At 45.9% G+C, this 15,000-nt stretch overlaps 2 protein-coding genes and 1 long non-coding RNA gene across 6 annotated transcripts in view; all 3 read right to left on the bottom strand.

Annotated features, from left to right (window-relative positions):
* LOC139622478 (zinc finger protein 883) overlaps positions 1-124 on the bottom strand; it is a 12,811-nt gene extending 12,687 nt beyond the window's left edge. The window contains exon 1 of the mRNA XM_071479793.1: positions 1-124. This exon is cut by the window's left edge and continues 3 nt beyond it. The gene's annotated coding sequence lies outside the window, so the exon portion shown is untranslated.
* A 2,058-nt stretch (positions 125-2,182) lies between these two features.
* LOC139622477 (uncharacterized) lies at positions 2,183-4,142 on the bottom strand. The gene is made up of 3 exons (XR_011691288.1): positions 3,709-4,142; positions 3,052-3,111; positions 2,183-2,937 (listed from the first exon to the last, which is right to left on the bottom strand). It is a non-coding gene; the product is annotated as an uncharacterized lncRNA (long non-coding RNA).
* A 1,774-nt stretch (positions 4,143-5,916) lies between these two features.
* ncoa4 (nuclear receptor coactivator 4) overlaps positions 5,917-15,000 on the bottom strand; it is a 12,951-nt gene continuing 3,867 nt past the window's right edge. For all 4 annotated transcript variants that reach the window (XM_071479786.1, XM_071479785.1, XM_071479787.1 and 1 more), the window contains exons 2-11: positions 12,952-13,078; positions 11,086-11,226; positions 10,647-10,738; positions 9,804-9,912; positions 9,598-9,678; positions 9,377-9,499; positions 8,195-8,947; positions 7,394-7,693; positions 7,213-7,305; positions 5,917-6,977 (exon numbers count right to left, since the gene is read on the bottom strand). In XM_071479786.1, the coding sequence (XP_071335887.1) occupies positions 6,972-6,977; positions 7,213-7,305; positions 7,394-7,693; positions 8,195-8,947; positions 9,377-9,499; positions 9,598-9,678; positions 9,804-9,912; positions 10,647-10,738; positions 11,086-11,226; positions 12,952-13,078 (1,825 nt within the window). In that variant the 3' untranslated portion in view covers positions 5,917-6,971. The remainder of the gene's footprint in view (positions 6,978-7,212; positions 7,306-7,393; positions 7,694-8,194; positions 8,948-9,376; positions 9,500-9,597; positions 9,679-9,803; positions 9,913-10,646; positions 10,739-11,085; positions 11,227-12,951; positions 13,079-15,000) is intronic.

Below are 15,000 nucleotides of genomic sequence, written 5' to 3'. Positions count from 1 at the left end.
TGAACCCGGAACGCTCCCCCTCTCTCCCGGTTCGTCCTGCCGAGGTCTGGGTCGGTGTCTACCGCACCTCTGTCACATCCCAGCCGGAGCGCGGCGGCAGCGTCGACCAGCAACCGCTGCTGCGGCACGGAGCGGCACGGAGCGGCGCGGAGCGGCAGGTCGCTGGGCGGAGCGGACGAGTCGCTGCGGGAGAGACGCGGCGGGCGGCAGACCGCGCGGATCCTCTCTGATCTGTGATTGGCTGAGCTCCTGCGCAGCCTGCTCGGTGCAGCCAATCTGATTGGACGGCCGTAAACTCTGCCTGCAAATGTCGTGAGGTGTCGTGAAGTTTCAGAACCGAAACCGAGCGGTTTCAAAGGCAGAGAAGTTCGTTAGCACGGGTTCATGTGTTTTTAAAGTGGGATCTGTCGCAGCTTTGTGACGTCACTTCCCCTCATTTCTGCCTCCCTTCTCGTTTATGAATAACTGAAATAAACAGCGCGGTCTCAGAACGTGTTGAACTCCAGAAAATGTGCTGCACAATATTTCTTATCTGTAATTTTCTCAAAAATTGGTCAAAAAAGGGCGAGTTGAACTCCGTTAGGAAATCAAGAAGTTTTAGTTAATGTTGCCTCAAACATCTGCTCTGTACAGAATTCATGAGGAAATCATCAGATATTCTCGGTGCTTTCAGGCTGCTGGTTAATTCGGCTGGTTAATAATCCACCACTAACCAATCATAAGTCACAAAATGTCATCCTTCTGCACTTGAGTTGCTGCGCTGCCTGAGGTTCCCGCCCTTTACCGCGTCACATGGAGCTGATGTAAACGTTGAAGATTATTCTTGACCTCAGAACCTGTGACACTCAACTCAAGGTCCACTCTCTGGGCTCTCAGTCGTATCTCATGGTCTTCACACTGGATTTGCGACTTCTGCTCTGAGGTGGTTTGAGATCAGCCTGATCAGCCTCAGACTGACGGTGGTCGAGAGAAACTAACTATTTACTCAAGTGCTGCACAGTTCTGAGTTACTTGTACTTTTCTAGAGTTTGTGCTTCACTAAAAACTTTAGTTACTTTGCAGATTCAGATCAATCAAACAAAGTATAATCAATAAATTATGATGCATCACAAGAACAAACTTCTCTGTCCTACATCGCGGTCCTTTAAAAACACTGCTGCGCTGCTCTTATAGACCCATTACACTGAAATCCACGGGTTTTACTAATGCTTGCGATCAACAAACTGTTAGGCCTAAAGACAGCAAGACAATAATCAGACTGTCCCTACGAGTTCAGCCTCTATGTTTGGAAACGGTCTTTAGAGACTCCATCTGTGTCCAAGGTTAATGGACCAGAGCTTATTTGCAGTTGACTGTTGGTTTTAGAGTTAAGTTTGGGTGGTGGTTCTGCTGAGTGGGTGTGGAGGAGAGGCCCAATTTAGAAAATGTTGTCCAACTCAATTATTTGTCAAATAATCAAATTTACTAGTTTAGGTTTGTTCATCTTTTGATTTGTGAGTTATGGACTTCAAGCAGCACATTTTGGTAGAACAGGACAAATTATCAATCATAAATTATATAATCATAAATCGATTATATAATTTATTGATTATGATAAGCGTATCATCCACTCTGCTGAGAGGGTGATTGGCTGCAATCTTCCGTCCCTCCAGGACCTGTACGCCTCAAGGACTCTGAGGCGTGCAGGGAAGATTGTAGCTGACTCCTCCCACCCTGGACACAAACTCTTTGAGACACTCCCCTCTGGCAGGAGGCTGCGGTCCTTCAGGACCAAAACCTCTCGCCACAAAAACAGCTTCTTCCCATCTGCTATCAGCCTTATCAACAAGGCTAGAGAGCCCCACTGTTGCTGATCAATTGCACCAATCACCAGAAAAAATTCCTTGTATGTGAAAACATACTTGGCAATAAAACTGATTCTGATTCTGATTCTGATAATAAATCCATCAGCACTTTGCTATATGTGACTGTGAGAACAAAAATAAATGAAGCAGTTGGACGGAGACCTGCAGGTGGATGGTCACCTGTGATGAAGACTCTGAGAGGAAGAAGAGGACAAAACTGTTATATTAAGTAAACACATTCAGTAGTGTGAGTGTGTATGATCACTCAGGTCCGGGTCCAGGTCCGGGTCCAGGTCTGGGTCCAGGTCCAGGTCCAGGTCCAGGTCCAGGTCCAGGTCCAGGTCCGGGTCCAGGGATCAGTCAGAGCCGATCAGCTGCAGTGAATTCTGAGCCAGCAGCAGGTGGCGCTCTGTCCTCACAATTGTTGATTCCATGGTGGTGAATATTTCCCTCAAGTCTCCAAATAAACTGCAGGCTGTTTGCAGTGAATGCTGGGAAACGTGGTCTGAATGAAACTGTGCAAAGTCTCAGTGTTTGTATGATGAAAGAGGAGCAAAGAGAACTGAGAGTGGGGCTGGATCCCTGAGGGACACCAGAGGTCCCATCTTCATCACACTCACACTGATCAGAGGACTAACACGTTTTATTATCAGTTCACGTCTCCAGTCATTCATTAAAACACAGTTCAATAAGTCCACAGTGGTTTTCTGACGCCGTCAGGTGGAAGATCACCTGCACTCACCTGTTACACAGTGATGGAATCTGTCTTCATGTTTCAGACAAATTATTTTCACTATGAAAATCTGAAATAAAATAATTCTGCAAATTAATAAATAAATAAATAGAAACATAAAATATTTGAGCAGTTCTGCTCATCAACATAAACAGACTGCTGATCAAAGCCCCCAAAAAAACAAAATACCACCAAAATTTAAAACAAACAAACAAAAAACTATAACATTACAAAAACGAACAGAAACAAGAGAATTTCAAAATAAAAGCCACAAAATAAACATGTGTTCATGCGTCACCTCCTCTCTGTTCAAACACAGCTGTGTCCACTGATCCTTGGCGCTGTGTTGTCCCAAGGACCCTGAAGGACACACACAAATACAGCTGTGTTAACTCACCTGAGTTTGGGCAGGTCAGGGTCAAAGGTCACAACAGAGCTGAGCTGAACCTCACATGAGGGAACATTTCAACACACCTCTGTCTGAACTGAAGGAGGGCTGATCCAGTCTCAGAGTCCAGGAGACGTCTTCACTTCCTGTGTTAGAAAACAGACAACAGAGAATCAGCAGCAGAGATGACAGATGTTTTTGATTAATTACTTATTATCTGAGTCGTTGATCAGCTCATCAATCAACCTCCAGAGTATCTGAGATCTGAGCAGAGCTGCAGACCCGAGACTTGACTTGTAACTGGACTTGTCTTGATTGACTCGATACTCGACTCATATTCAGGACTTGGACCTGTCTTGGCAAAAACTGAGAGTTCTAATTAACTCGGACTAAACTTGGACTTGGACTTGATACGGACTCGAGACTCGACCTTGACTCGTCTCGACTGATGTAAGAGTTGACTTGTAACTGGTCGGTGTTGATGTGGTCTTGACAGACCTGAGACTTGACTTGAGACTTTTGGACACTTCGCTGTTATTGAAACACTGTCGTGACTCTGTTGGATGATAACTGATCTGAGGACAGAGTGCGGTGCTTTCACCTTCAGCTCAGCGTGAATGATCCCAGTGTAAACTGTCCTGAGGTCAGTTAATAATTCTCAGTAACAGGCTGTTGTTCCTGGAGACCGTTGGTCACGTGTGGATCATCACTCTGTGTTGAAGATCTCTGACCTTCAGACTTACCTGGACCTGTTTGATTGACAGCTGCAGGTAAACAGTCACAGTCTCATCAGGTCAGAACAACAGAGGAATAAAAACTGGACCCTGATCCCTGGTCTGAGGTTTCTTCAGTCATTTATCCTGCATTCATGTGACAACTCAACACAACTCTGTTGTCAACACACAAGTTCATTTCAACTTTGTTACTTTATGGTGGTTTTGTTGTGGATTTGAGTCTTTGTGGCTCAGTTACTCTCCTCTGGTCTCTGGGGTTGGGGGTGTGGTCAGTGAGGTCACAGTGATGTCATATTTCTGTCTATCAGCGTCCTCCTGGTGATGGGTGTGACCTCATCAGCTGCAGTAAACAGGAAGTTTATCAGTGTGTTATCAGTGTGTGTGTGTGTGTGTGTGTGTGTGTTTTGGGTTCTTTTTAAATTGTTACATAATTCAACGACTGCGTCTGAAAATAAAAACGACAGAGACAGAAAAGAAGAAACTGAAACTGAGCTCAAAGTCACGTCAGTGAGAAGATGAAGGTTTCAGTGTGAACCAGGACTGAAGGTGCTCATCTGTTCATGATCAGACTTTAACGCGAAGACTTCGGCTCTGTCCTGTCGTCAGCAACATATATGAAGACGAGTGTCTCTGGTCCTGGTCCTGGTTTATTCCTGATATTGAACACAAACCTGGTTCTGACTCGCGTCTCTGTATCATTCTAACATGATCCAGGTTTTACTGAGCTGCAGGTTTTTGTCAGACGTTGACTTCTGTTTGTTTTGAACATGTTTATCCTCCAATATGAATTATTTTTAATTAGCATTTATGATGATTTGAGGTGATTTCCGTCCTCATGCTCTGTTGGTGTTTTGTGTCTGGATCTGTTGTTAGTGAGACTCCTCAGCCTCAGCAGCAGGTGACAGGTGTGACTCACCTGTAAAATGTCACGGAAACTGAAACAAAGAGCTGCAGCTGGTTTAATTACATCACATTGACAGTAGAGACAATAGACTTCCTCCTCTGCTCTGGAAATTTCAGAATAAATTCCCCCTCAGTTTATTGAAAACTGTTTTCTTCCTTCATCCGAAAACAGAATCAACTTCCTGTTTGATTCCAGTAAACATCAGCTGATGTGGACCAGCAGGTGTAGAGATCACCTGACAGGAAGCAGATTTACAGTCTAATGTCTGAGTGAGGATCCAGTTTAACACTGATTAGAAACTAAGTTATTTTATTTAATTTAGAGTTTATTATCGACATTTATAAACTGAACTAACTGTAGTTTAAAAAGCAAGTTTTTAAACACTGAAGAGTCTGAACCTGTTTTCACAGTATTTCAGTTGTATTTAAATTTAAATCTGCTCATTAACGCTGCTGAGCAAGAATTTTTTAATGTAAATTAGACGTCTGAAAATTTAACCCTGATGATTTTAAAACTGGAAACTACCAAACTGATTATTACTGGTTGAGACTGTGAGGTCACAATCATGGATCAATAACAAATGTTTTCTGTTTGATCAGTTTCTTTGAACCGTCACTTCACAGCTCAATAAACGTATTTAAACATTTCATCTAACAAACAGTTGGATCCCAGCACAGAATCATCTCAGTGCTGAGTGCCGTCCGGTGGATTTCTTACCCGTTGCCATGGTGAATTGCTCTCTGCGAGCTCCATGACGACAGATTTTCTTTTGATTCACCACAGGAGCCTCAGTCTGTGTGAACTGACTCTGATCAGCTGATCTCAGTTTGTTTCTCAAACAGGCTCCTGCTCTGAACAAGAGGCTCAGGGTTGTGTTAGCTTAGCATTTACACATAACCAACTGATCCCTATCTGGAAATAAACTGGAATTTTGAGACCTGTTAAATAAAGTCTGACTGAAATAACCGCTACTCTGAGTGTTTGTGTAAACACTGCGACAGGTAGCGACAGGTAGCAGTTCTGAGTTTCCTTCACTGCTCTGCATCGATCTGACTGCTGCACTTTACAGGTTCTGATTATTGAAACTAAATATGATCAATAAACAACTGATCAGCTCCTTCAGCAGCTGCAACATTTAAGAGATGAACACATGAATGCATCATCATCACCATCATCATCATCGTGCAGTCAACACTTTCACTTCTGACACTATACTTTGAACACAGGACTTTTACTTCTGACAGTATTTTTACTTTGTGGCGTTAGTACTTCTACTGCAGTCAAAGATTAGAGTGATGTCACAAACACAGCAATGATGTCATTATGTTTTATTACTGTAGAGAATCATAAACCACAGCAGCTGATGACATCACAGAAGCCCCACACCCTCCCTCCCCCCAAATGACCACAGCAGAGCTTCAATAAAAAGCACCAATCACTGCTGATGACAGAGTCATGTGACCTGTCTGCTCACAGACTACAGGCTGCCTCCACACAAGGCATTCTGGGTAGTGAAGTTCTCTCTCAGACTCCTGAACTGAGTCTGCCAGGTGGTTGACAACTCTGCCTCACTCAGAGAGCGGGTGTTGTCATGGAAACAAATCATGTTTAAACTAAAGCTCAGAGCAGCCGGCAGTCTGGACAGACAGGAAGTGGAACTCTGAGGTTTCAGCAGAACAAAAGAAAAAGGAATATTCCACCCAAACGGGCAGAAGAAAAGTCTCTTAAAAACAGCTGTTAAAATAAGATCCATTAAAATAAAGGCTACTATGTATATTTATATATATTTAGCTTTAACCCCATCCACCCCTTATTAACCCCGCCCACCTCTCCTCCTGTCAGGATCAGCTGATGACAAACTCAAAACAAACATCAGCTGTTTCCTGTCAGAACATGGTCAGGTCATCTGATATTGTTTGACTTTATTAACTCATTAATAACTAAATCACTTTTCTGTCAATAGACTATAATCAGTTAAAGGGCAGCAAAGAAGGATTTTCATTAAACAGCTGATGGTTTTCTGGATGACGTGTGAGAGGCTCAGTCCGTTCTTCACATTCTTTCTCTAAAAGCTTTTCCTGAGCTTTCAACCATCACTCGTTTTCCTCTCCGTTTCTTTCCAGATGAAGACCGTGAGAGGTGGTTGAAAGCTCTCACAGATCTTTAACCTCGAGCTGAGGTTAATGAATCCCCACAGTTTGTCTCTTAGTGCATTGATCAGTCTGATCCTGATCCTGATTGGAGGAGAGCGGCGTCTCAGCGTTGTGACGTCACAGGAAGAAGAAGGCGATGGTTAGATAGTTACTGTTGTGTGCGCTGATCAGCGATAAAGTGAAGAGAAGAAGAAACATCATCGACGGCGTCATCGTCACATCTAGAGAAAAAACAGAGACAAGAGTGATGAGAGGAACCTGTTCTCACCTGTCGAGTTTCAGCTGCTGACACCTGAACGCTCACAGGTAAAGGTGTTGCTATACCTGACAACATTATACTGGGACCTGTTTCTACACAGGTCTGTACAGGTGAGATCAGCTGGGATCAGCTGGACCTGATACAATGACACAGTGTGAAGTAGCTCAGCGCTCAGACTGACTGGATTTTTAACTCACCTGTACAGGAGCTTTGTGCAGCCATTTTTCTTTGTCCCCGCCCACCTTCATACAGGAGAACAGATCACAGACTGTAGGTAATGCCAGACGCTCCTGAGAACAGAGAACAGAGAACCGTGAGGGAACTGTGAGGGAACAGTCAGGGAACAGTCAGGGAACTGATTCCTGGTGGTCCTGTTACCTGAGCCTGACTCCTCTTCTTCAGCAGCCACTTGTCCTCCTCTTCAGCTGGGCGGGGCTGATCTCCCGCCCCCGGAGCAGGAGTCAGAGTCTTTCCTGGGACAATCCAGAGAACTGGATCCAGAGGATGCTGGAATGGGGAGGAGGAGGGAGGCTTGAACTCAGAGCTGTGGTCCTCCCTACTGGCCTTCTTCTCAGGAGCAACCCAGCCGGAGAGGGGGGAGGTGAGCGCCTTCAGAGGAGTCCTGCAGGAGGAGGAGGTGTTGGTGGGGTGGAGCCAGGCCTCCAGGATGGCCTGAACCTGAGGAGAGACGACAGACTTCAGTCCTGGGGATCCACAGTCACATGACTGTGAATCAGTGGCCGGAAACCCTGTGGTTCAGGTTTTATCCCACAGTCACACTGACGTAAATCTGAGCTGTAGTTTTATGGAGCTCAGAGAAATGTTGGTGCTTTTTCTTTGGTTTTGCCCAATGAAAAAAAAAACAGAAGTGAAGTGTCCTGAGCTGCTGCTGATCACATGTCCCTCAGTTACTGTAGAAATGATCTGTCAAACAAAACTTTATGTTTAAGAATCAAACTTTTTGATGCTGAGGTGTTTCTACACCTGTATCTATGATGATTTGAGTGTCACATGACTGACTGGTGGACAGTGTGAAGCAGGAGCAGCCTGAGGCGTCATGTGACCAGAGAGCTGAGTAAATGACAGTAACTGATGTTAAAAGGCTCTAAACTCTGTGACTTGGCTGAAACTGAATCGACAGACGTTTGAACAGAGGAACAGTGTGGGGGCGCTCGTTACCTTCTGCTCCTGCTCTCTGTGGTGCAGAGTGGGTGGGGCTGTTTTCATGGTGGAGGGGGTGTTTTTGTCTGTGGCGGGCGCGTTCTTGACCACGGGGACTCCGTTCTTGTCTCGTCCGTCCTGCTGCAGCAGCCACAGGTTCAGAGCTTCTCTCCCACAGTTCTCCTCACAGACACAATCTGAGTAGGCAGAGCAGGGCTCGTTGGCCCTGCAGTTCTGCTGCACCGGCACCGCCTGCTGCAGCCAGGCCTCCAGGGTCGACACCGGGGCGACCACAGGGGGCGCCGAGGAGGTGGGGGTGGTGGGGGTGGAGGCGGGGCTGGAGGAAGGCGGGGTCTTCAGGCACTTGAGCTGGCCCAGGTTCTCGATCTCCACGGCCTTGGTGGTCTGACAGCAGGAGGAGCAGTCGCCAGCCGCACGGCTCGACCCCGCCAACCAATCACTGGACGACCAGCTGGCATCAAAAGGCTTCAACACCTGCCGCCAGCGCTCAGCGTCTGACACAGTCTCCATCGCATCAGTGGGCGGGGTGATGAGCCAGTCGCTCAGCTCCTCCCCCTCCTCCTCCTCCGGGGTGATGGTGAACTCTGATTCGTCGATCTTCTCGATGGAGAAGGAGGAGGAGGAGCTGCAGCTGCTGCTGGTCCTCTCCCTGCTGACAGGAGTCTGGTCCTGGAGCAGCCACGCCTCCAGGTCCCTGAGCTGACCCCAGGCCTGCAGGAAGTCCACTGAGGCCAGGACGGGACAGGAAGTCTGCACAGACACACAGGAAGTGATTAATTAAATCATTAATGATCATTTTCAGCCTAAAAATGAAAGGTTATGGGGCTGAAGTTCCACTGTTTATTAGTAACGCTTTGTTTTATTGGACAAAACTGTGTAATTGGGCATTAATTAAGGTAAAACTGTACAGCTGATTAATGACATCACAACAGTCAGCTGAGGAGTCAGCACATCAGTCTGTGTCCATGGAAACTTAACTTTTCTGTAATAAATAAATGATAAATAAATATTTATTTGGGTTTAAATTAACAGCCACTGCTCAACTCAACACAGCTAATTAAATGGTTTCGCTAAATTTTTGGTTTTAGTTTCTCTAACGTGAGAAGTTCACACATCACAGTGAACCTCTCTGGGTTCTGGTCTGGATCAAACTGGACCATCTGGAGACAGCTCTCTCACCTTGCTCTCCTTGTGTGACATCAGCCAATCCTGAGGGTTCTTGCTGGACTGGTAACCAACAGGAGCACTGCTGGTTGGACGCATTCCGAGCAGCCAGTCGCCCAGAGCTCCAACCTCGATCTTCTGCAAAGACACAGATCCACAACGTCAGATCAGACTGATCCAGATCAGAGTCACACCTGACTTTATCCTCCTGCTTTCTACCTGGTGGGTGGAGTTACCTGTTTCTTGGCTGCGATTGGACAACTCTGCACCTGACCCCTCTGGTGGGTGGGGCTCTGAGAGGACACACCCTCAACAAGCTGCAAACAGGAAGCAGAGAAAATACCTGGTCAGCATCACGGTCTACAGAACTCCTCCATGTGTGTGTGTGTGTGTGTGTGTGTGTGTGTGTGTGTGTGTGTGTGTGTGTGTGTGTGTGTGTGACCTGTGCAGTGATGCTGCCAAACGAGGTGATGGCCTGCCTCAGAGAGCGAGTGTCGGCGTGGAAACTCATCTCAGGTGTTTCCTCTGGTGTGAGACTCAGAGAGGACAACCTGCACACACAGGAGAAGAAAACAAACACACCCATCAGTTACACCACACATGCAGCTGTGATCAGCTGTGATCGGCTGTGATCAGCTGTGATTGGCTGTGATCAGCTGTGATTGGCTTCTGTCTGCAGTGAATCATGACGTTCAGATAACATCACTGTTTCACTGTGAGACTGAAGGAAACTAAAAACAGGAGGATTCTGAAGGAAGGTTTGTAGCCTCTGTTTCTCTGGTTTCTAAGTTGATTTCTGGAGCTTTATTCTGGAGGGACATCAGAGGTGATGACATCATCAAGAAGTGGAATCTGCAGCTATTTTGAACTGATTTGTAAATAACTAATATTTGGTATTATTAATATAACATAGTTCTAAGATAACTTGGTCTAGGTCTGTAACCATCCCTGCTGCAGCTTCTGTCTCTGCTCGTGCTGCAGTGCTGAACGTGTCTGAACAGAGCCTCTGCAGGCAGCAGCGTTCACCTCCAGACTGATGAAAACAAGCCACACCGAGACAGATCAGTGTGAGAGGACTGTTATTAAGAACTGAGAACCAGTCATTCAGTGAATCCTTCCTCATCCTCAGTGTGTTTGTTGTCGTCTGAAGCAGGTTCAGGTATGTACTGTTCACAGCTGTAGAACAATGACTCTGATGAAGCACATGAAGATACAGTATCAGTGGATCTCCAGTCTTCAGATAGTGAGAGAGTATGTATGTGTGTGTGTGTGTGTGTGTATTTACTTCTCCATGCAGCTGGTCAGCTGGTTGTTCAGGTCGTTGCTGCTGTTGGAGTTCTGTAGCTGATGAGCGATCACATCAAACTGACCTCGGAGCTGAGACAGAGAAACACAGGCAGCCAGTCAACAGAACCATCATAAACTGGAACCAGAATTCAGGATTCTTCTGTCAGACCAAACTGTGTCTGTATCAGTGAAAATCAAAAACTGGTTTCAGTCATGATTTCACCAGTTTGACCAGTTTTATTGAGACACTGTTCTTGTCCTGCTCTGTGTTTTTGTTACCACATGTTCTAAATGTTCCACGTTCTGGTGCTGGTTTTAATGTTCTGCTGAGCTAAAGACAGTTTTCTCTGGGATCTTTGACTGGTCATGTGATGTAAAGTTTCTTAAAGGTATTGAATAAATAATAAATATAATGATGATGATGATGGCTCAGTTACCCAGTGCAGTTGGTGCAGCTGCTGCTGCAGGGTTTCAGTCTTGAGTTGCTCCAGCAGCTCGATCTGACCCAGCAGCCACACCTCTCTGCAGCGCAGCGCCTCCTGCTGACGACTCACACAGCTCTGCAGCTCCGAACGCACCTGAGACGCACAGGTGAGACACACAGGTGAGATCCTCAGAGAGGGAGACAGGTGGGACAGGTAATAAAATGTCTGAATATTCAGCTCTGAGCTGAGGAAATTCTACAGATGTTCTTCAGTATTTTCTGAGGTTTTATGACAAAACGATGAATCGAAGCTGAAGAGTAAAAACGATGATCGTAGATGATCGTAGCAGCTCAGCTGCTGAAGTCTCTTCACTGGTAAACACAGTCTGACTCAGCAGATTAATCAGAGATGAAAACAAGTGTTGGCTTCAATTTACCTGTGAGCTCAGCAACACCACACTAAACCAGATCACGGCAGAGTCCAGCAGAGTCCAGAACACCACACTAAACCAGATCACAGCAGGGTCCAGCAGAGTCCAGAACACCACACTAAACCAGATCACAGCAGAGTCCAGCAGAGTCCAGAACACCACACTAAACCAGATCACAGCAGAGTCCAGCAGAGTCCAGAACACCACACTAAACCAGATCACAGCAGAGTCCAGCAGAGTCCAGAACACCACACTAAACCAGATCACAGCAGAGTCCAGCAGAGTCCAGAACACCACACTAAACCAGATCACAGCAGAGTCCAGCAGAGTCCAGAACACCACACTAAACCAGATCACAGCAGAGTCCAGCAGAGTCCAGAACACCACACTAAACCAGATCGCAGCAGAGTCCAGAGTGCAGTAACTGAAGGAGTTCTCAGTCCATCAGTGATATGAGCTTGTCTCTCTCCCCTCCACTCTTTTATATGCTGACTCTACCACACCCTGCTGTCTCTCTCTACAGTCTTTTATGTGCTGACTCTACCAGCTCCACCTCCGGTCACGTTTCTTTATACACACACACACCTAACATGATCTGACCTGTTAATGGGTATTTGAGCCTGGATTACCATGGCAACCACAGGTGCAGGACTGTACAATGTGAGGGCTTATGTAGTGGTGTGTCTCTGACCCCACACACACACACACACACACACACACACACACACACACACACACACCCACACACACACAGTGAGTCAGCAGTGATGGAGCAGGATCGGAGGATCAGACTGAACCACCAGAACCAGCAGCCTCAGACTCTGACCTCATCCAGTTTGTTCACACTGAACGAGACGACGCGTCCTTCTGTAACGTCTGTGTTTCTGCAGTTCAGCAGTGGAGATTCTACTCCAGAGAAACAATCAGCTGATAACAACTCGTTAAACTATATCAATCAATCATCAATATTTCAGATCCTCCGCTGGACAGCTCATGCCACTGGAAACTGGAGGATTCCAGCTGATCACTGATCCGAACTCAACCTTTCTTTCTAACTTTAACTTGTGTTAACATGTCAAATAAGATGTGAGTGAGCCGTGATGCTGTCAGTGTTCCTGACGGCAGAGAATCAAACTTTCACCTCCTGAACCTGAGGCCATCACCTGTGTTTACCGGCTCTTATCAGCAGCTGATTCAGCAGCACAGGAAGCTGTTGAAGCAGAGCGAGCTTCCTGCTGACGGCTCACTCTGGTTAATCCTTCATTTTACTGCCTTTATAATTTTCATTTTCTTCTACCGCGCCAGTAAAACGACACGTGACGACGGCAGCAGCTGGAAACTGCAGCTGATTCCTGTGGAGACTATAAACACACCATCTCCACGTTTCATCCATAGCTCACATCTGATTAGAGTGAGAGGACGATGAGGAGGATGATGAAGGTGCTGACCTCTCGGGTGTTTTCTCTCAGCTGCTGCTCGGCCTTCATCACGCCATTGATGGCGTCCTCCAGCTGACCCTGGGCCTGTCGGCACTGCTTCAGCCCGCTCGCCGCTGTCACCTCTGATGATGGCATCCTGGACAAGAAACAGGAAACAGACACAACAAAATGTCAAAATAAAAGAGGTCAAACTGGATCCGGACTCAAGCTAAGACTTAAACCTCACATCAGATCCTCCTGGAAGTCACGTGACATTTTCCTGCTGAATTTGTTATTGAGGAAAAACCCTGAGTGTTTGAGAAATAAATCTGTTTTAACTTCATAACATTGATCACTGATCAGTGGAACAGCTGAACAGCAGCACTGAGCAGATACTGTCAGTGCTTCTATAAATACATGTGATAAACACATGTGTTTCAGGGGATTTTACCAAAACTTCAGCTCAACACAAAACAACCTCTGTGTCTAAATCCCCTTCCTCTCGGTCTCACTTCGCTCGGCGGCTTCTGAGCCTTAAAGACTTTCTGTTGCAATTTCTCTTTTCAACACTGATGGTGAAACAACAGGAGAGAGTTTCTACTTTCCCTTCTGTTTTCTTGACTAATGCTGTGCTCTTTCGTCATCCTTCACTTCTGCTCTTCACTTTATTTTTATCAACACTGACACTATTTACAGAACCACCTGATCGTTTCAGTTTCCTATCACCTGTACCTCTTCCTTCCACAGCACCTCCTGATCAGTTTTAGTTTCCTATCACCTGTACCTCTTCCTCCCACTTTGCTTCCTGCAATAAAAAAAATCTGTTTGAAATCAACACTCGATTTATTTAAATCATTTCTTTTCAGCACAAACTGTTGCATCTGAATATCTCTGCTACAGTGAGGGACTGAGGTCACTTGACAGTGGACATCAGTAATAACTGTGTTTTTTATGCCTCCACCGTCCAGTCAAGTTACAGGAAATATGGCCACAGTCTGTTCCTGAGTTACAGCTTTGAATAATGGCCAGAAGCGTTTTTACAGAACATTATGATGATGATATCACTTTGGATATAAAATGTCATCTCTTCATAATTTTTATCCTATTAGATATTTGTATTAAATTGTCATAGGTAGTGTATGAATTCTTGTGTTATGGCCAAAAACACAGTGACCTTTGACCTTCAACCAACAAATTCTAATCCGTTCATCCTTGACCCCGAGTGAATCGTTTTGCCGAATTTGAGGAGGTTCTCTGAAGACGACCTGAGAAGTCAGATCAGGTAAATAAACAGACATGGTCATGATGTCACTGTGAGTGAGGTCATGTGATCACAGGCTGAATCCTGCAGGACTCAACCTTCAGCTTCTATTGTGTTTCTATTCTTCTCCTCACACTGTGACTGAGCTGACCACAGATCAGTGTTCTGTGTGGTGGTGAAGCCTCAGCTGACACTCATGATGTTTGTGAACACAGCTGCATTGTGTTCTGTGACTGGTCAGAGAACTGGGGGGGTCACCAAGATCCACTGGGATTAAACCAGTTAAACCACTGAACTATTTCCAGACACAGCTGGTCAACAGTCTCCACTACAATAGAAACATCTGACAGACTCCAGAGACACTGATCCAGTACTGCAGACCTGCAGGGACTCTGCAGTACTGCAGTACTGCACAATGTACTTTTAGATGTGATGAAGTATAATACAAACAGAGTTGAGTACTACACAAACATTGGAAAGTACCTCCAGGCATGGTGGAGTACTTGGTGACAGTGCTGTGTTTTCAGACATGATGAAGAAGTACTCCATAGTGTCTGCACTGCCCAGAAGTAAGGACAGAGAGAAGTACTTCCAGATACTGAGGAGTACTGTGGGGGGACTCAGGGTGCGGCGGTGTTTCAGTATCAGCTGTGAACAGACAGTCAGCTGGCAGCTAAACAAGCTGCTGATAAGAACCAGCTTCACTTTCTCTAAGGGAAAACAACGAGCTGACCTTTGACCTCCACACTCTGTGTTTACAACAGTCACCTGATCAAATTTAAGGCTTATCGAGCAGAGAATGAACTTGAAGACCTTTT

This window comes from Trachinotus anak, unplaced genomic scaffold (assembly GCF_046630095.1).
Source record: "Trachinotus anak isolate AG129_WGS33_773 ecotype Australia unplaced genomic scaffold, CSIRO_AGI_Tana_v1 ptg000007l, whole genome shotgun sequence".
Classification (NCBI taxonomy): Eukaryota; Metazoa; Chordata; class Actinopteri; order Carangiformes; family Carangidae; genus Trachinotus; species Trachinotus anak.
The sequence above is the reverse complement of the archived record's forward strand: the minus strand, read 5'-3'. Positions and strand labels throughout refer to the sequence as shown.